Source organism: Porites lutea, chromosome 3, assembly GCF_958299795.1.
Source record: "Porites lutea chromosome 3, jaPorLute2.1, whole genome shotgun sequence".
Lineage (NCBI taxonomy): Eukaryota > Metazoa > Cnidaria > Anthozoa > Scleractinia > Poritidae > Porites > Porites lutea.
In genome coordinates, this window is record NC_133203.1 from 13,812,915 (window position 1) to 13,833,823 (window position 20,909).

The following is a 20,909-nucleotide window of genomic DNA, read 5'->3' on the forward strand; positions in this document are numbered from 1 at the left end:
ATTACTTTGATATTATTGGAATAACTCGAACTAGAAGTAAGCATGAGTATAAAATAAAGGCATAAAGTTGCCCGTAAAAATTATTTTCAATATTCATTTTTTCATAGATATATTAATGATTGGAACTCTTTGCCTTCTGAAGTAATGTCATCTCCTAGCCTTCAGTCTTTTAAAGTTTCACTGATTAAGTACCTTCGTTCATAATTTACCTTAAAATACTAGGTACAGTGTCTTTAATATTAGTTTATGCATTATTATTAGGCATCTAGGTACATAATTTATAGTCTAATTTATAGTCTTTTAATATATGTTTATATATTATATATTTAATTTTTTTTCCTTTTTTCTTTTTTAGAGGGTATGTCTTAGCATGGGAATTTGGTTTCCCCCTACTACCGTCCTGTTAACCATTTTTGTATTTTTGTTCGATTTTATATGTTAGTATTAGTTCATTTGTATCAGTTATGTATGGTTACGAACTGTGATTAAAGATTAAAGGAATGCTATTGACCGACAATATACAGAGCGGGGGCAGCTGTAGTGTTAACTATTACTAGTATATATATTAGTAGCGAACATGTAGCGAACTCGAACGTAGCGAACTACACAAGTAGCGAAACTTGGATGTTATCGAAAGTGAGGAAATAAAAGCTTTATATGTCGCAAATACATTTTCTGTAACGAAGTTAATGGGGCCCAAATGTAATATACAGAACGTTCCTATCAAATGGCTTCCATTTGTAGCTATTTGTGCGAGCCACTGAGACTTTGATTTGTACGACCAAATAAATATCTAACTAGCTCCTTACTTACCCCACCATATCCACCAGGAGGTGGAGCCCCATAGCCTGGATAAGCCATACCTTTATGCAAAAGACAACAGGCAGAAATTTCTGTCGATATCAGGTAAGTACTTCATGTCAAGCCATCATATAGTTGTCCATACAAATTCCCTGCATCCTTACTTGAGGTGCTTTGCTTACTTGAGATACTTTGCTTACTTGAGATGCTTTGCTTACTTGAGGTGCTCTGCTTACTTGAGGTGCTTTGCTAATTGGGGTGCTTTGCTTACTTGGGATGCTTTACTTACTTCGGGTGCTTTGCTTATACTTGCGATGCTTTGCTTGCATCAAGTGCTTTGCTTACCTGAGGTGCTCTGCTTACTTGGGATGCTTTACTTACTTGGGGTCCTTTACTTATGCTTGCGATACTTTGCTTACTTGAGGTGCTTTGCTTGCTTGAGATGCTTTGCTTACTTGAGATGCTCTGCTTACTCGAGGTGCTTTGCTAACTTGAGGTGCTTTGCTAATTGGGGTGCTTTGCTTGCTTGAGATTCTTTGCTTACTTGAGGTGCTTTGCTTGCTGGAGGTGTTTTGCCTATTTGCAATGCTTTGCTTACTTGAGATACTTTGCTTACTCGGGATGCTTTTGCTTACTTGAGATACTTTGCTTACTTGAGATGCTTTGCTTACTTGAGGTGCTTTGCTTACCTGAGGTGCTTTGCTTGCTTGAGATGCTTTGTGAAGGGTATGGTTTAAGCAGTTTACTTTGACAAATAGGGTATATAGATCAAAGAGTTTGGGTCTAGAATAGGATATCATTTTCCAGGAACCTCATCAGTTGGTTGAAGATTTTAGTCTATAGGCTAGGGAAACCGGGAATTGCCACTCAAAAATACATAATAAGTCACATTGGTAAGTTTAAATTTAGGCAACTCCGCCTAAACGCTAGGGTAAGGGGGATTTGGGGAGTTTAGTCTCGTATAGGATAGCAAAATTCAGCTGAACTAGCCGGTTCTGGTGTAGGCTAAAGGTTTGAGGGTCCCAGCGACACATTCCCACCCCAAATTTCCTAAATTACCCCACCTCGGGCTCGAGATGCTTCGCTTACTTGAGGTGCTTCCCACGCAACAACAACAAAAAAATAGAACAAACGACAAAACAAATAAGAACATATGTCATAATTCCCCCGCAGCGCAGATTCATGACAGATGTTCTCGTTGCCGCACCGTCGTAGTTGCTCAAGCAGCTCACTCAACTTAAGATCCATGTCATATTATCTGAAAATCTGCTGAAGTCATTCCGTCATTCCGTCATTCCGTCATTCTGAAGTCATTCAGTGTGAGCTTCCTTTTTATTCTCTCCAGTGAGAGTTCATTTTCTTTTTCCATCTAAAACACCCTTTTTAACTATCCATAGAAAGCTAATCCATGCTGAAGAGCGACGAAGTCGGAAGTGGCCGGCCAGACGGTCATTTTAGTTAAAAATGAAATAATTAAGTTTTTTTTTTTAATTTTCGAGAGTCCGAAACATCCCGTTTTCCTAGTGTACTGATGAGCAATAGCAAGACAAACAACTCATTTTTTTGCATACCTGGATTACAAGAGAATCCTGACATTTTAAGCTCACGGCTACTTTGGGACTGAGAGTCTATATCCGGAGATATCTTAGTTTGATATCCTGATGCAGCATCAGCTTTCATTTCACAGTCACTACTAAGGGACGTTTCTGAAAAAAAAAACTTTAGTTACAATAATTATCTCTTTGAAACTTAAGGTTCAGTCAATCACGTGTGACCATTCCTCCCCGGGGCGGACACTTGTTGGGCATATATCAGGTTGTGTATTCCTGGGATAGAAGCTCAGCGGCCGACGTTTTATTTCTCTCCCCGTCCCTATTTTTTTCTACCTCTCGTTCGCCTCCTGCGCTTCTCTCACTTGGTTAAGAATAAACATAAATGATTTCTAGGCATGATGTCTACGAAGATACCTTCATGGTCCTCAGTCATGCCTTCCATCCTCTGAGAAGCGTTGCACTTTGTTTCCAAGGAGCTCCCGGCCTTTAGAGAATCTTCTGTCGCAACAATATGGAGAAAACAAGCTATTACGGGGATCATGTGTCTATAACTACAATCAAATATGTGAAGTGCTGTAAATAAGTACTATGCCCGTCTATGGCAGTCTCAAAATAGCCTCCGCAGACTATTCCGCTGAAAACAATGTACCTGAAGAAATAGAAACGTTTTGTAGACTGCGAGCAGTCTCTTATTTGTCTTTGCAAAGTTACTGCACGAGAAACCTAAGCACGAGAGCGGCGAGGCCGTTTGTCGCGAGAAACGAGGGCGTTAAAGCCCGAGAAGGAAAAATAAGAGACTGCTGACTCTTTTGTTCAGTCTGGGGACAACGAAGCTGTCAAGGCAATTTAATTAATCAATTAAACCCGAGTAACTTGAAACGATTTATAAATAGAACATAAACAACTGAAAAAATTACACTTTCTTTAAAGCCGGTAAGATTGCCTTGAATTCGTTTCCCTTGAGGAAATTTACAACAGTTTCCTTCTGTAAGATATCCTTCAAAGTTTTATTACTGAGATTACTGCTTGGTTCGCTATTGTTTTCAGTTGTTTGTGACGCGTGACTATTTTTATTACTTGCAATCTCACCACGGACCAATCAATGATCTGTCAACAGCTGTGCAATTGACCAATCAGTTACTCCGTTTCTGGGATGACGGAGGGTTTGTTTACTACAAAAAAAAAAAAGTCAGCAGTCCGTCTTTTCTCGTCTCGTCTCAATCCCCAAATAATAATATATCGTGGTTTGTAATCGCGCTGGATGAGATAAGGACTGGACGGATTTTAGGAGAAAAGGCTGACTGCAAGCAGTCTAAACGTTTTGCTGTTAACAGAGCATAACGTTCAGATAGGTATTCGCGAATATTTTAAGCAAGACTTGGGGGCAATACTTGCAAGCGATCCCATTTTTGTTTCTTTTCACTTTTTAGTCGAGCTTGCTTTAGCTGCGAGACTCTAAAAATGAAGGCGTTTCTTTTTTTGTTGTTCATGTTTTCTCGCCAAATGGTGAATCATGGTCCCAGGCGTTGGTCAGAAGTGAGGCCCGAAACGCTAGGAGTATCTAGTCTCTTCATCAACTGGACATAGCTCTTCTGAGAATCCAGAGGGTGAAGCATGTATTTTTTCAACAGGCTGCTTTTCAGTGACAGAAACATCCCTTCAGTATATCAACTATCCATAGAAATGCAAAAATATCTGCGGTACGCAGTTTAGCAGATATTTGTTTTCTGCACGTTCTTATATGGTTAATTACGTGTATTATCTTGTCTGTTTGTGTTTCGGTGTTTTTGGTGTTAAGTATTTTGCATACAGTTATATAAGTGTCTTGTTCATTCGTATTCGTCTTTCGGGACTGTGAACGCCTAACAACCCACAGTCTGATTTCTTTTTATTGTTTTGAATTTCTCAGCTTATTGGAAAAATTGTTTGTTTTGTTTTTTAGTGATTGAAGTTCGGCTTTTGCTCACGTCTGTTTCTCCATTTCAAAGACTAACCCTCGCAGTGACTGGCTACAATATAGATGATAGAAAGGATTCATTTGTCAATCTTCAGATGAGTGTGATTTGATTTATTTTAGTGTTTCCGAAGAATTTTTCCTGGGGATATCTGTTCAGGAGTTATTTAAGGTCGCTTTAAGTCCTCCTTTAGTCTTTTTGAGTCAAGCCTAAAAGCACCTCAGTTCACTGTTGCTACCATTGCCCACTTCCGATCGAGTTTTGAGCCTATGACTGTATTATCGAGCATGGTGGGCCTCCATTCTGACGGTTGCAGTCGTCATCCATCTTACGCAGTCACGTTATTTGCTACTTCGTTCGATTTAAGTTTAAGAACGAGAATTTTTCGCACCTTATCGCAGGTTCTTTGAGAGGGGCACCGAGGCTATGAGTGGGACCTGTAATCTAGATTGACATTTCCTTAGATCACCAGAAGTATATAGGTTTTTTCTTGGCCCTTCAAGGTGTGCTTTGGTATTTCGCTTTCTCCATTTTAGTCTTTGGTCTAGTTAAGCGTTTGTTTTTGTTTTACTGGCTTCCTATGGGTCTGAAGTTTTTTGTTTATCTCGATGACGCATTTCGTAGTCATCAAGAGGACTTCCGCCGCCCCGGGTAGCTTTTATTGAGTGCAAGAGGCTTATTCTTCCGGTTTCCTTATTGGTAAGGATAAATCCCAACGGGTCCCAATTCTAGTGAGCGAGTGGCTCGGGTTTGCGGTCTGCACCATTTGTTTTACGTTTTAGATTCCCGAGAAGCAAGTTTTTAGCTAGTGAAGCGGCTTTGGCCGAATTCTGCTATTCAAAATGAGTCATCTCTATATCGCAAATCAGCTGGGATGGCTGGTTCCATTATTTCAGTTGCCTTAGAGGTGGAGCCCATTCCCCTCTTCGTACAAGCCAGACGAAGGTAGCTATAGAGTCTTCATCGGCTCAGGATCACCTTTTTCGCTTCACTCCTCCGCGGCTGGTGGAGTTGAAGTTTTTGTTTTTTGTGACATTGACTCTTTAAACGGTAACTTCATTCGGCACCCCCCCCCCCTTCCCTTCCCCCCCAAGTTTTTCCACAGATGTATTTCCCGACGCAAGCGACGCTTCATTTCGCGGCTTTTCCGCCCTGTGGCTAGCGCTATGTTCACGATCGATTATTTGGGTCAAAGTTCTATTTTTTGCCAATTTGATAGCTATTTAATATTATGTTTTGCTTTCTTTTGTAGAGCGGTTAAAGCACAAGAGGGTGAAAATTTTCTCTGACAACCAGAGTGCTGATAGAGTACTTTAAGGTCCATACAGTCGGTGGCTCTAAGCGTTTTTCATGTTTGTTTTCGCATGGTTTTGCCTTGGAAGCGCAGTGGATTCCTAGATCGCTCAACGGGATGGCTGATCTTTTGCGCCGTTTCATTGACGAGAATGATTTGCCAGTTAATCCCTATGTGTTTCGAGTCGTTGAAGCCAAATGGGGTCCTCGCTCGAATCTTAACCGTTTCACATCCTATTATAGAGCGTTCAGCTTCCGCGTTTTGACCCCTAGTTTGCTTCTCCTCGTTGTAGGTGTGTCCGATGCCTTTGTCCGAGACTGGAGTGGAAAGGATAACTGGATTTTCTTTCCAGTGTGTCTGGTAGTTGTCGCCTGATTTGAGCCTGATTTGGCCTTGTATGCCCGGTTTGGCACATTTGTGCGGCATGTGAGCCTGATTTGGCATTATCTTGAGCCTGATTTGGCATATTTGTGAGCCTGATTTGGCATAATCTTGAGCCTGATTTGGCATATCTGCAAGCCTGATTTGGCATATCTGTGAGCCTGATTTGGCATATCTGCAAGCCTGATTTGGCATATCTGTGAGCCTGATTTGGCATATCTGTGAGCCTGATTTGGCATATTTGTGAGCCTGATTTGGCATATCTGTGAGCCTGATTTGGCATATCTGCGAGCCTGATTTGGCATATCTGCGAGCCTGATTTGGCATATCTGCAAGCCTGATTTGGCATATCTGTGAGCCTGATTTGGCATATCTGTGAGCCTGATTTGGCATATTTGTGAGCCTGATTTGGCATATCTGCGAGCCTGATTTGGCATATCTGCGAGCCTGGTTTGGCATATCTGTGAGCCTGCTTTGGCTTGATTTGTGAGTCTGATTTGGCATACCAGAAAGCCTGCTTTAGCTTATTTTTGAGCCTGATTGGGCATGTTTCAAGTCATTTCAGTGGTGTCGGCTCGTTTTGGGCCTGTAATATAATTTTTTCAATCTTCTTTGCCCAAAAATTTTGCTTAGCGCCTCCCTTGTTCAATGTTTTTTGTTCAGTTAAGTAAATAACGCTGTAGTTGTTTTATTTTTATGCTATTTCCTTTTATTTCAGTTGCCCTAAATTCCAGGTTATGGCTTGAAACAGCCCCCTTGACTGATTCTTCGCTGAGGGATACAGTTCTAGGCCTGACTGGTTTGCAGTTGGATGCTAACGTTCCATCCACAGTCTTGAAGATACGGGTCTGGCTTATTGTGGTGGCGTGAGTGGGCTTTTTCGAAGATTGGTGTTTCTGCTATTCGAAAAACCTTTGCATGTCTCATTGTATCTATCTAAGTTAGCTTAGCGTTCTGTGGATAACACTGGTGCGTCTTATTTAGAATCTGCTGTTTACAGTATAAATTGGAGCTATGCAGTGGCTGGTATTTAAGTTTGTTCTGTTAGCCACGCCTTGCTTAAGTTTTCCTTTAAATTAGAGGACGCCAAAAGAAGCTAGGCTTGCGCACCCAGTTCAGCCTAAGTAGCTGCTTTCTGTTAGTTTTGTTAGGCGATTGCTGCAGATTTTGCCTCTAAATCGCGATGTTTTCCATCTAAAATATATACATGTAATAGTTTTATGTCGATTTATGTGTCCATGCAAGCGCAAAGTAGATCTATTTTGAACTCTGGGGCCTTGTCCCGTAGCTGTGACCTAGTGTTTTATTAAGTTCTCGCCTCAGTCCTCCTCTGTGTTTCCATTAGTTCGTAGAATTGTCCAAGCTCAATCTTAGGAGTACAGTATATTATACTTTCATTCTAGTGCAAGTGTTTCTTTATTCACGTTATTTGGGAGAGGAGTTTAAGAGGCATATTAAGCCATTAGTTAGTGATGTTTCTAAGTAAGTACCGCACCCACAAGTGAGCGCGAGTCTGACGCGGCGCCCAATCCAACTTGTAGGAGAACAGCTGGTGATTTGTCGGATATCCACGCCGGTTGGAGGTGCGAGCCCACTAAGCCGGCATAGGCATTTTCGGCATGGTCTTAACGAGCTCTCCGTATCTAGGTCACTTTCAGTCCAGGTGTATTTTGTAGAGATATAGATATATTTCGGTATATTTTCCAGAATTTGCGTGTAATTGTTAGCGCTTAGCCTTATCTAAGTCACTTTCAGTCCAGGTGTATACAAGTTTTAGTATATTTTCCAGTGTACACGTTTCATCGTTTTATATATTAGAAGTTCTGCTTTTGTCTATTGCAGTTCTGAGTAATTTGATTTAGAGATATAGATATATTTCAGTATATTTTCCAGAATTTGCGTGTAATTGTTAGCGCTTAGCTTATCTAAGTCACTCTCAGTCCAGGTTTATACAAGTTTTAGTATATTTTCCAGTGTACACGTGTAATGGTGTTATATATTAGAAGTTCTGCTTTTGTCTATTGCAGTTCTGAGTAACCTGTTTAGAGTCCTGGCGGGGGACGTAAGTTGCGCCTGGTCCGCCCCAGATTTCCTGTGCTTTTTTCCCTACGGGGTTTTTTGGGACAGGTTTTTTCTGGCCACCCTGAAACACTTACATGTAGCTTTTAGTTTTATTTCATTTGCTGTAGTGTTTTATCTTTTGGGTATAATTAAAGTGGGTTATGGCGTTACACCCAGGCCATATGCAATATTCTCCATGATTTGTTGCTTATGTTGTTTCTTGTTTTTCTATTAACTTCTGGAAAGTGCAGAAGCTAATCCATGTCGAAGAGCGACGAAGTCGGAAGTGGCCGGCCAGATGGTCATTTTAGTAAAAACGAAATAATTAAGTATTTTTTATTTTAATTTTTCGAGAGTCCGAAATATCCCTTTTTCTAATTGTTTGATAGTATTCTATCTTCATTTAGAATAATCAAGTAACCAAGCAATCAGGAAAACAAGAGGCTTCGCAGACGAGCGGTTGTGGTTTCTTGAGCATAGAGCAGAGTCGACGCTGTTTCGACACTTAGCCGAAAACCCGTTTTCAGACCAGACCAAACCAAATCCATACCCGTTTTCAGACCTCATCTTTAGGCAGAAATTATGTCATCATCTCTTAAATTACAGCGCAAACCAAAGAAATTCTTCAAATCCATTTCGAATTCGCGTTTTTCTCTTTCTTTCTTACTGATTTTCAGAGAACGTATAGCACTTAAAGAACCCAGATCTAACACAGAAATAGTGATAAAAAAGGCAGACAAGGGCACCACAACGGCCATAATTAACAAAAATGATAACATACTAGAAGGCCAAGTTCAGCTTGATGACAGGCAAAACTACACGCCCCTTGAAGTATAAAACTTATTAAGCCAAAATACATGTTCCCCCCCAAAAAAGCTCTACTGAGACTGCCCCACTCACCTGAGTTTTCTAAGAAAGCTTTCTTACAAATCAAGTATTTTTCTTCTTCTATAGTTGTCTTCAACCTGACATTGTCCATCCCGAGCTTTCTCTTGATTTCATCAGTCACCAGGAACCTTTCAACGATGTCATTAAGGTAACCAGAACAGTAATCATTCCACAGACTTTCAAGACTCTTCAGAGTGAGGCACTGTACAGTTATTATCAAAGATCCTGATTTTACCATCATTACGGCCACTTCATAAACCTTTTTGAGAAACTCAGTAAGGCGAGCTACACTACTATCAACTGGCAATGACGAAAGATCTTGGTGTCTTCGATACTTATGAACCGACCGCTCTAATTCCTCTTTTAATATTCTTTGTTGTGCAACAGTTAAATCTTGGGTATTCAAAGAAATTAGAACTTCGATCAAGGCAGTAATAACCACAGAGTCTGAAAATCAATAAGGGGAAAGTTACACGTTTTTAAAACTGTAGCAAAACATTCAATATGCACAAAAACTTAACACTTATTTATTTACTTTTTTATTTACCTACTTAAACAAATTTACGTTTTAATATAATTTTTACTGTTACGTGACAGGTTCCCTCCTCAGGGAAGATGCACCTTCATGACTAGCTATCTTGGAGGACATTTGCTTCTTTAAAAAAAGATTCTGCTCTCCTCCTTGAAGTACCTGAATTTAAAAGACGGCTCTCGTCAAGGTACTCATCATTATTGAATGTCTACTCAGGCGCCTCACCCATAGCCAAAGAGGTTTAAAAACCTCATTCACAAAGAGCCCCAACAAGGCAACTTGGTTAGGGCGTTATCACAAATTCACAATATTAGCCGCATACTTGAATGACAATAGAATGTTAACGTTTATAGCAATTCGATGAAGAATACAACTGGGTTAAAAAAGTTGTTCACATTCTCTGTTCTCCAAGACAGAGGCCTGGTTCTCAAGGAATTATCTTCCGTGTCATGGAAAATTACAAAACATGTTCGCACATATTGTTGAAAATATTTGTCACTAACTAAAACATTTTAAAAGGGATAATGGAGACAGGACTTAAACCACATTAGGAGATCGCTCTTCTGCTGTTGCTGCTCCCACACTTTGGCATTTGTCTTTTTTCGCGATATGGAGAAGCCCCTCGGTTGTCATTTTTAAGAAGGCAATCAAGACATTTCATTCCAGAAAGCCCTTACAATGTATGTAATAAGATGCAATTTCATTACTCGTTTTTAGTAGGTTTTATTCAGTTTGCACAGTTAAAGTAACCAAAGTAATTTTTATAATTTTAGTGTTTGATATATTTTAATTTTTTGTATATTTATAAAATTTATTGATTTATTGTTTATTCAAAATCTTTTTTTATAACCGCTGAAGAAAATGGCGACTATCAAGCGACTACTGATCGATCGGCGCTATAAGTTTTACTATCATCACTAATACACTTCTATAATACGAGCGTAAACGGTAACAAGTCCTGTAGGAAAAAGTACCTTTTAATAATCTAACAATCACTTCTCCCCTTTAGATATAGTAGTGTACTGATGAGCAATAGCAAGAAAAATAACTCATGTTTTTGCATACCTGGATTACAAGAGAATCCTGACATTTTAAGCTCACGGCTACTTTGGGACTGAGAGTCTGTATCCGTGGATATCTTAGTTTGATATTCTGATGCAGCATCAGCTTTCATTTCACAGTCACTACTAAGTGACGTTTCTGAAACAAGCTGCTTGCCGTCGTAAGAGTTTGTTCTTTGGTTGTAAATTTCTATAGAAGGCTCTGAAAAAAAAAAACTTTAGTTACAATAATTATCTCTTTGAAACTTAATGTTCAGTCAATTTCACGTGTGACCATTCCTTCCCGGGGCGGACACTTGTTGGGCATATATCAGGTTGTGTATTCCTGGGATAGAAGCTCAGCGGCCGCGGCGTTTTATTTCTCTCCCCGTCCCTATTTTTTCTACCTCTCGTTCGCCTCCTGCCCTTCTCTCACTTGGTTAAGAATAGACATAGATGATTTCTACGCATGATGTCTACGAAGATACCTTCATGGTCCTCAGTCATGCCTTCCGTCCTCTGAGAAGCGTTGCACTTTGTTTCCAAGGAGCTCCGGGCCTTTAGAGAATCTTCTGTTGCAACAATATGGAAAAACAAGCTATTACGGGGATTATGTGTATATAACTACAATGAAATATGTAAAGTGCTGTAAATAAGTACTATGACCGTCTATGGCAGTCTCAAAATAGCCTCCACATTCCGCTGAAAACAATGTACCTAAAGAAATAGAAACGTTTTGCTGTTAACAGAGCATAACGTTCAGATAGGTATTCGCGAATATTTTTATCAAGACTTAAGGGCAATACTTGCAAGCGATCCCATTTTTGTTTCTTTTCACTTTTTAGTCGAGCTTGCTTTAGCTGCGAGACTCTAAAAATGAAGGCGTTTCTTTTTTTGTTGTTCATGTTTTCTCGCCAAATGGTGAATCATGGTCCCAGGCGTTGGTCAGAAGTGAGGCCCGAAACGCTAGGAGTATCTAGTCTCTTCATCAACTGGACATAGCTCTTCTGAGAATCCAGAGGGTGAAGCCTGTATTTTTTCAGCAGGCTGCTTTTCAGTGACAGAAACATCCTTTCAGTATATCAGAAGCGTCTGGTGTGAGAACAAGCCTTTAATTATAAGCTTCTTACAAAATAATGTTTATATGTTTTTGGAACCCATTCACATCTCCGCCGCCCATAACCACCCGTGCGGAACCACGCCCCATGCATGTAACACTAAAAATAAATTTTGACGGTCACAGACAACTGCGACCCTTAATCTACGCATTACAGATCTTTTAATGCATTTAAATTTACTTTGACAACCTCCAATACAATTTTAAAAGGTGTGTACAAAACATTTAAGCTTCATTATTATAAAGAAAAAGCAGGCATCTCAAAATTTCAAGTAGCCCATTTTAGTTTTCATGTTTGTCACTGCCCAACACAAAACTGACTGTCTTCGTATGTTGTTCTTTAGTAGCAGTTTAAAAATAACAACACTGAAATTCAAGTGTGGCTCTTCACGTAAAAGAATTGAAGGTGATTTCTTAGGAAAGTAACTTATTAGGATTGTAAAGAAGTATATTATTGTCTTGGCCATATTTATCCAGCAATAAACTTAGTGGACAAATATTCTGGGACAATTCGTACATGTACTAAATTTGCAAAGAGAACTTATGGTACTCGAAAATGTGGTCCAAGAACTACATGTATTCAGTGCCTGTGAAAGACTGTCGCTGCAACCTCACATTTACGTACAATGTACCACGAAAACTACATTAGTGTAATGTCTGGCGCAACATAATCAATCAAGTACATCAGCACTTAACAATTGATTCTTACCATGACTCATTTTCCACATTCTGTTCACAAGAACTTCACATTGCTTTTTCCAACTGTACATCTCCTCATAAGATGCTCTCAGCGATTTTATCTCTTTAAGCCTCATTCCATACCTGATACGAACAGCTTCAATTTCTTTTGCCCATTCTGCAGGATCATCCGAATTCACGATGCATGCATTACCATGAAGAACCTTCTCTAATGCTTTGGCAAATCCAGATTTACTACCAACAAGAATGGGTAAACCTGCAGACAAGGCTTCAAGTGCGACAAGACCAAATCCCTCTGATTTTGATGGCATGATGGCAAGGTCAGCTTCACACAACAAATCTTTCAGTTTCTCTCTACGGTGTAAAAATTTTCTAACAGTCAACTGTTCTTCTGCAAGTTCACTTTGAAGAAGTTTTTCTCTAACTTTTTCTTGCTTTCCTTCAGGCGCTCCGACAAAAAGTAGATGGTAAGGTTCGTTTTTTAACCGCTGATCAGTGAATGCTTGAGCAGCAATGTTGTATCCCTTGAGTTCAAAGTCCTCATCATCCCCACGACCAAATAGCAGTACTTTAAACTCAGCATGCTCATTACGGGTTTGTATTAAATCCCCAAACTCCCTTTGAAAAAGGCCTGGAGTAATGGACAAAACGTCTTGACCTGTCTTATATCGCTGTAAATATGAAGTGTAGGCTTCTTTCAGTCTGGGTCCCACAGGGACAACAAGATCAGCAAGTTTGCAAAATTCAACTTCTGATTCGTGTTTTGTTTCACCTTTCGAAATGGAGTCACTGTAAGATTTGTATTTGCTAAGGTCCTCTGGAGCAGTGTGCACCACTTGAACCCACTTACAATTTGGAAATCGAGCAGAGTCTCTGATGAATTGTACCTGTCGACCAAGCTTTACACCATGGCCAACAACGATGTCCATAACATGATCTTTGGGTGGTGAGCTTAGCCAATCAAGACGATCAAATGCTACACGTTCTTTCGCCTCAACAATGGTGATTCCAAAGCCATCTGCTTCTCTTATTTCTTCAGTGTTGCAAGCTCCCTCTGGAACTAGTAAAGAAACCTTCGCTGAATGATTTGAAAGGTGAATAGCAAGCTCCCTGTTTATTGTTGACAACCCACCAGCAGATGAACCCCACTCACCACCAAGAAGAGTAACATGTAACACTGGATCACTGCTCTCAGAATAGCAAGCCTACAAAAACAATTACATCAACAGTGAATAGTTAGGAGATACAAGACCAAAAGACATAGCAGGTTTTGTAACTGTCAACTGTTAGTACATACATAATTTGTAAACTAAGTTGATAGGGGTAGAATAGGCAAATTCTCTAATCACTCCTATTCCCCAACATAGTAGCACATATTACAGTGTCTTTAGAAACAAACCCCTTCTATCCGGCAAATAGGAATTAATCAGACATATGAACAATTATTAATCAAACAAACTAATGCCTCAAATGTAATGTCCACTCCATTCCTTATTTTCACCACTCCCATTCACCAAAAGGGCATGATCACACCATTGCATGTGGTTTTCTGTTTTCTAGATGAAAGCAGTTTTTACACAGCATCTGGCAACTTTTAACGTTTCTTTTTGGGACACATCACCAAATAATCATGAAGTTCTCTTCAAAGGCCATGAAATGACACTGTACATAGTGTAATAGGAATAAAATATAGCTTTTTGTAAAAAGAATTAAGAAAAAAGAATGAACCTTTGGATTGTCCAGACTGCATTCTGCTTTCACAGTTTCAGGCTGATTGGATGAGGCAGCCATGGCTGATGAAGGGAAAAATAAGAAATTAAAATGACTGTCCTAGTAGTACCAATTAGTCCTAATACTTGATGTAGGTGTGACTTTAATCACAATGTCAACCAATTTTTTTAATTCTGAACATTCGATGTTTAGCAGAATCTGGTTATCATTGCTTTCACAGTACAATCACGCTGCTGGCCACACATTATCAAAAAACATGTGGATCACTGCTGTCAGTGCTGTAATTAAGTAGAGGTTGTTTTATCTTTTAATAATAATATAACTGTATAAGAGCGTTATCGAGATATTTTGGGATGAAGTTTTTATTGTTAGAAATACGGTAAAAAAAGGAAAATCTTGATGTTTATAATCATTATGCGAAGAAAATTAAGCGCTTTTGACATGTAATTTCACCTCATAGTAGTTCCAATCTTTTTAAAAACGTGTAAGAAAGATCATGGAGATAGCTCTGGCCAATTGCTATAAAGAAGTATGATGGCGCTCTTTCTAGGTGTTTTGTAAACATTTCGGTCTACTTTTTTTTAAAAAAATTAGTGAATAATTTTTAAATTGCTCGATAGATTTTTTTAAAATAATTAAGATTCTTTTCGTAATTCAAACTGAGAATTAGTCTGCAGCCACTTCTTCACTTTAAGACCCATTGCTGATGCAATCTGCCATACACTCTTCGAGGAGCGGAGGTGATTCTAGAAAGTTATGCGGAAGCTTATTCTAATCAATTCACGACTGGAAATAGCCCATTCCAGCTAGTGCAGTGCAGTACAGTGACCAACAATAAAAAAGTCAGCATATGATACCCTTCCCTTATAACCAGAAGCTCATCACGTGCTAGGCAACCACTGACTTTAGGATAAAATAGAAAATATTTATCTCTTCAAAATAATAATAATAAAAAACATGGAAACGTCTTTAAAAACTGGCTTTGCCCAAATTTTCTATTACTGACAAAAAACTCTCAAACTTTGGGGGGGGGGCTGCAGCCCCCTAGCCAGCCCCCCCCCGGCCCGTATGCCTTTGTTTCAAAGCAGACCGAGTCACACGGAAGCAATATCGAGTCACTTTATTTTCTGATTTTAACAATTTATTTGAGTTACTGGACCAGGTTTTGCTCCCAATAGCAGTAGTGCCTTTTATATATTGGAATTATGCTCAAAAAACATTTTAAAAACGTTCACTGCGAATTTTATGAACAATTTTCATGTTGGAAACGTATGTTTCCCATACAAAGCCTTGCAGTAGAATGCGAAGTTTGTCTGAGTCACGCGGGGGGTCTAAGGTGACAAAACCTATTTTTAGTAATAGTAGAAAGCGCTATTTAATTCAATTTTTATTCACACTTTTATAAAATATTTACGTTATATATAGTAAGGTAGGAATACATTAATAAAGGAGAAGAAGAAGGAAAAAAGAAAATTAACGGCTTGGATAGAAGTGTACGGTGGTCAGAGGAGCTTAGCTTTCGAGCTAACCACCGCTGTATTATGAGTGGAAATACATAATAAATGTGCTCTTGGTGCCATGGCAACTATGGACGATTATGTCAGCAGTCATTTTATGTGAAACAGTCATATTACATTGTTACCTTTGAGGGTTAACTAGAATTCGCTTGTATTCTTTTTTGAACTTGTGGTAGCTAAGTGTTTTTATCTTAGTAGGAATCTCTTCCCAAGTTTTGGTTATGGCAATTAAACTTAAATGTGTGTTTGCCGTAATTTGACCTTACACATGGTACATGAAAGTTTAGATTTGAGGCATATCTGGTATTGTGTGAGTGAAAATCAGACACCCTTACGAGGTAGTTTTGAAACATTTCAGGGATATTGGCTCTATTTTGTGAGATTTTGTGAGCTAGCAAAGAGATTTTGAGTTTAAAAATGCTTATATCTATGTTAAGTATATCTAGAAGTTTGAGGTAGGGTGCACTACTTTTTCTGTTATGGCTAAAAAATATGAATTGTATACATTTATTACTTCGGCGGAGCGCGAAGTAAAGGATTCGCGACGCTCGGGAATGTATCAAAGCTGAATTTTTTTTGACAACATTGGGCACGCAAAGTCTGTAGGTTTTCGGTTTTATTCGGCTATTTGACGAAGTGAGAGCCGAATAAGTACGAGATATCTCGAGATCACTTCGATTTCTTTGATTTATTCTTTAACTTTCTCGAGGAAGAAAGAATTATTATTTTGGCTTTCCCGGAGTTTGAACCGACTTACCTGTGTGACCCGTCAGATCAGAGGAGACAATAAGTTGAGGGATTAGCCGATTGCGATACTGCGATCCAAGATAGTTTATTGCTAGCAATAAAATCAGACACGACATACCTTTTAAAACAAAAAGAGTCAAATACACAGCGATTTAAAAGAAATCTATTAAAATAGTCAAAGAAAGCAAGCTATCTTTTTTTTTACCACGTTTCCTTCCTCAATTTTTTTTTCCCTCTACCACAATTTTAATATTTTCCCTCATTTTTATTGTTTTCCCTCCTCCTCCTCATTTCCTCCTCATTTTCGTGGTTTTTTTTCCACGAGCTGGACTGCTGTGTTTAGTCAAGTGTAATGAAGGTCGATTTTCAAGTTCTGTGTTTACAAGTTGGCGGAAGCCGCAAGATATCTGAAGTTCAAGTGAGAGTTTGTTATCATTGGTAGAGGCTGTTTAGTTCCGTTTAGTTTTTCTTAAGTTCAAGTCAAGTTTGTGTTGGTGGATGCTGTGTTTTAAGGCCTGTATGTTGCCTATGTTCCTTTGGTATTTAACTTCCTTATGTTAATCCGACATCCCTGCGTGCTGAGAGAGGAAAAGAAGAGGTAAAAAAGGCAACCTTCCCAACACTTTTGACGATGATTGTAGGAGAATAGGAAATCAACTTTAAACGCTTATAAAACTTGTCGCATTTAACATTTGATTTAGATATCTCGCCCTGGAACTGTGCTGATAATGCACTTTCCAAACTATAGAAATGATATAATAAAGGTTATATTTCCGGGTAAAATCATAAGTAGGAGAATTTTGCATCTGACGTGCGTGACATTTCATAGCGTGACCACAAAATCCACTAGGTGAAAAAACTTTCTTTTAAGAACGTCAGAAGAAAACATTTAAGACCTTTAATTTTCCTCATGAAGCAAGAGGACGTTTCTTCGCGTGAACTATGTAGAAAGAATGGCCAAAGGTGGTCTGTTTCACTAGATTTAATGAAAAGTCATGACGGTTTTTTTTTAACCTAAAAAATGCTAAATGGTAAAAAAGGCAATCTTCCCAACACTTTTAACGATGATTGTAGGAGAATAGGAAATCAACTTTAAACGCTTATAAAACTTGTCGCATTTAACATTTGATTTAGATATCTCGCCCTGTAACTTTGCTGATAATGCACTTTCCAAACTATAGAAAAAGTATAATAATGGTTATATTTCCGGGTAAAATCATAAATAGGAGAATTTTGCATCTGACGTGCGTGACATTTCATAGCGTGACCACAAAATCCGCTAGGTAAAAAAAACTTTCTTTTAAGAACGTCAGAAGAAAACATTTAAGACCTTTAATTTTCCTCATGAAGCAAGAGGACGTTTCTTCGAGTGAACTATGTAGAAAGAATGGCCAAAGGTGGTCTGTTTCACTAGATTTAATGAAAAGTCATGACGGTTTTTTTTTTAAAGTAAAAAAATGCTATACGATTGCTGTCGTTGTCATGTATTCATGCATCTGTTTCATCAGCGGCATTATTCCTGGTTAACTTATGGCCGTTTCCTATCAGCAAAATATTTTGAAAGATGTTAGAAATAGAAATGGCATAAAGGCTGCCACAATAAAGGTTTTTTTTTTTCATTCCGGTGACGCCACAGGTAAATTCAGCATTCGCCCGCCAGACCTTTCATCGGATCATGCAAAACCCAGGTGAGACACTTCAACAGTTTGCGCTCGCTTAAGGAAAGCAGCTAAAGATGGTGATTTTGACACTGATGCCGACAACCAGATAAGAGATGCAGTTTTGAATAAGTGCACTTCCACTTACATCAAACGAAAATTGCTTGAAAAAGGCCAAGGACTGAACTTAACACACACCCTAGAGGTTACCGCGAAATGCGAAAAGATAGAAACCCAACTGCCTGCCCTTTCAGTAAATGGTGAAGATTCAGAAAGTATCAATAGAATCAATGAGAGAAGTAACAATCCGAGTACTAGTACACAAGGGCGATTCCAAGGGAGAGATAAGATATGTTATAGATGTGGTTTATTGGGACTTTTCGGTCGTGATACCCAGTGCCCAGCAAGAGGCAAAACATGTAGAAAGTGTCGCGGGAAAGATCATTTTGAAAACGTTTGCAAGACAAAGTCATATGCTCGTCAGGTTGGGAGGGAACCCGATGACAATGACCCTGGGTCCCAGCATGACTATGCATTCAGTATTACAGAAGGAGTACACTCAGAAATGGTCACCGTACAAGTAGGAGGAGTAGACCTTAAGATGTTAATAGACTCTGGGGCAAACAGCAACATTATTGACGAGGGAACGTGGGAACCGCTAAAGGTGAAGGGAGTGAAATGTGAATCACAAGCTGCTACCCCAGACATGCGTCTAGTCAGCCACTGCCAGTTAAGGGTAGTTTTAAGAGTACAGTGAGTGTTTGTGATAGATCCACCAAAGCTGAGGTCTTGGTAATTAAAGGTAGAGGGATGTCACTGCTTGGAAAGATAACAGCCACAGAACTGGGAGTGTTAAAAGTCGGCAGTAACAGTAAAAAGTAAAGCAGTGTTAGAGGTGGAAAGATCAAAGAGTGCGTCAAATGTACGTAGCTTTCTGGGTTTCGCCAACTACAGTAGCCGGTTCATACCTCACTTTGCCACTTTATCCGAACCACTGCGAAGGCTGACGAGGAAAGAGACACCCTTCGAATTTGGACCAGAGCAAAAAAAGTCCTTTGAATCTCTCAAATAGAAGATGGCAGAACCTTGCACCAAGATAATCACGGACGCCAGTCCAGTTGGGCTGGGTGCTGTTCTCGTACAGGAGCAGGACAGTGCATGGACACCGGTATGTCATGCGAGTCGTAGTTTGACCGGATGTGAACAGAGATATTCCCAGACAGAGAAGGAGGCACTGGGTGTGGCGTGGGCGTGTGAGAGATTCCATGTCTATGTGTATGGGATGAAGTTTGTCGTAGAGACCGACCGCAAGCCTTTAGAGGTCATATATGATCCACGGTCAAGACCATGTGCACGGATAGAGCGATGGGTCCTCAGATTACAGCCATATGATTTCAGTGTGATACACAGGCCTAGGCGCGAGAACATTGCTGATCCATTGTCACGACCACTTCATAGGAGGGTTGAACCTGACAACCACCAGCGTTGTACTAAAGAGTATGTTAGGTTTGTTGCTGTAAGTGCAACACCAACAGCACTCACAACCCGTGAGATAGAAGAGGCCTCTGCTGATGATGAAGAGCTGAAAGAAGTGAGGAAAGCTATTGCAACGGGGCGGTTTGAAAAGTGTAGACAATATATGACAGTGGCGGGGGAGTTGTGTGTCATTGGTCAGCTCGTGCTTAGAGGTACACGCATTACTATTCCTAGTAAGCTGCAGCCAAGGACCTTAGCACTTGCTCATGACGGCCACTTGGGCGTGGTTGGCATCAAACAGAACCTCAGAACCAAGGTGTGGTGGCCGGGGATGGATAAAGTGGCTGAGAGACATTGCCGAGCATGCCATGGGTGTCAGCGGGTGGCACGGCCAGAACCCCGAACCTATTCGATCCACCTCATTACCCGATGAACCCTGGCAAGACTTAGCGGTAGATTTAATGGGACCACTACCATCCGGATATTAACTATTAGTCATTGTTGACTACTACAGCCGATTTTAGGAAGTCGAGGTTATGCAGTCCACTACCACTGACCGTCTGGCTGATACCTTCTGCAGACATGGGCCGCCAAATACCATCAAGTCATAGAATGGTCCACAATTTAAGTCGAATGAATTTAGAGAATATTGTGAACAGCATGGTATTATACATCAGAAAGTTACTGCCAAGTGGGCCCAAGCCAACGGATAGGTCGAGAGAGAGAATCGGTCAGTGTTGAAACGACTACAAATTGCTCAGGCAGATAACAAACCATGTAGAGCAGAATTAAGGAAGTATCTCACTGCCTATAGAAGCATTCCCCATAATACGACTGGAAGGAGTCCCGCTGAACTACTGTTTAACCGAAAAGTCAAGGGGAAGATCCCTGATTTAAGCATCGACCATGCTTATGACCATGAAGTACATGATCGCAGTGCTAAACAGAAAGCTAAGAGTAAAGCTTATGCATACATACACCGCCGGGCCAGTCCCTCCAGCATTGAACTCTGGTGATGAGGTTCTTGTCCAACAAGACAAGAGTAACAAACTCAGCACTGCATTCAACCCAAACCCCTTTAAGGTCGTCAGCAAGACCGGAAACAGCCTCATAGTAGAGAGTCCAACAGGGAACCAGTACTCCAGAAACACAAGTCATGTAAAGCAATACATTAGAGAGGGAGATCCCACACCCCAACAAGGGTCAGACTCTGTGTCAACACCCCCCACACCCAAGCAGGAATTAGATCCTGTACCATCACCTTACCAACCAACCGTACCAGAATTGACTGCCGGGCTGCTGGATAGAGGGGAGTGCCCTTATCTGCAGGAGAATGTTGGACCAGAGCCATCAAGGAATTTGAGACCCCAGAGGACAAGGAGATTGCCGGAGAGATTAAGAGACTATGTTGTTAATTTTCTTTTGGGAACATGAACTCTGATTCTCTCTTCAGAACTAT

At 40.0% G+C, this 20,909-nt stretch overlaps 4 protein-coding genes and 1 long non-coding RNA gene across 6 annotated transcripts in view; 2 read left to right on the forward strand and 3 right to left on the reverse strand.

The window, feature by feature from the left end:
* The window catches only part of LOC140929396 (sorcin-like), a 19,666-nt gene extending 18,761 nt beyond the window's left edge, over nt 1-905 (reverse strand). For both annotated transcript variants that reach the window (XR_012164721.1, XM_073379197.1), the window contains exon 1: nt 814-905. Coding sequence is in view for 1 of the 2 variants with exons in the window: in XM_073379197.1 (XP_073235298.1) it covers nt 814-861 (48 nt within the window). In the remaining variant the exon portion in view is untranslated. The remainder of the gene's footprint in view (nt 1-813) is intronic.
* Nucleotides 906-1,270: 365 nt separating this feature from the next.
* Nucleotides 1,271-9,394, reverse strand: LOC140931595 (uncharacterized). The gene is made up of 4 exons (XM_073381398.1): nt 8,946-9,394; nt 2,769-2,852; nt 2,373-2,507; nt 1,271-1,377 (listed from the first exon to the last, which is right to left on the reverse strand). The coding sequence occupies exons 1-4, from the start codon at nt 9,172-9,174 to the stop codon at nt 1,271-1,273; spliced, it is 555 nt and encodes a 184-aa protein (XP_073237499.1). The 5' UTR covers nt 9,175-9,394.
* LOC140930532 (uncharacterized) lies at nt 5,626-8,245 on the forward strand. Its single transcript, XR_012164860.1, has 2 exons — nt 5,626-5,998; nt 6,703-8,245. It is a non-coding gene; the product is annotated as an uncharacterized lncRNA (long non-coding RNA).
* A 2,899-nt stretch (nt 9,395-12,293) lies between the features above and the next one.
* On the reverse strand, nt 12,294-14,135 carry LOC140931596 (D-inositol 3-phosphate glycosyltransferase-like). The gene is made up of 2 exons (XM_073381399.1): nt 14,050-14,135; nt 12,294-13,526 (listed from the first exon to the last, which is right to left on the reverse strand). The coding sequence occupies exons 1-2, from the start codon at nt 14,110-14,112 to the stop codon at nt 12,294-12,296; spliced, it is 1,296 nt and encodes a 431-aa protein (XP_073237500.1). The 5' UTR covers nt 14,113-14,135.
* A 1,702-nt stretch (nt 14,136-15,837) lies between these two features.
* On the forward strand, nt 15,838-18,731 carry LOC140931597 (uncharacterized). The gene is made up of 2 exons (XM_073381400.1): nt 15,838-15,872; nt 18,038-18,731. The coding sequence occupies exons 1-2, from the start codon at nt 15,838-15,840 to the stop codon at nt 18,729-18,731; spliced, it is 729 nt and encodes a 242-aa protein (XP_073237501.1).
* Nucleotides 18,732-20,909: the final 2,178 nt, after the last annotated feature.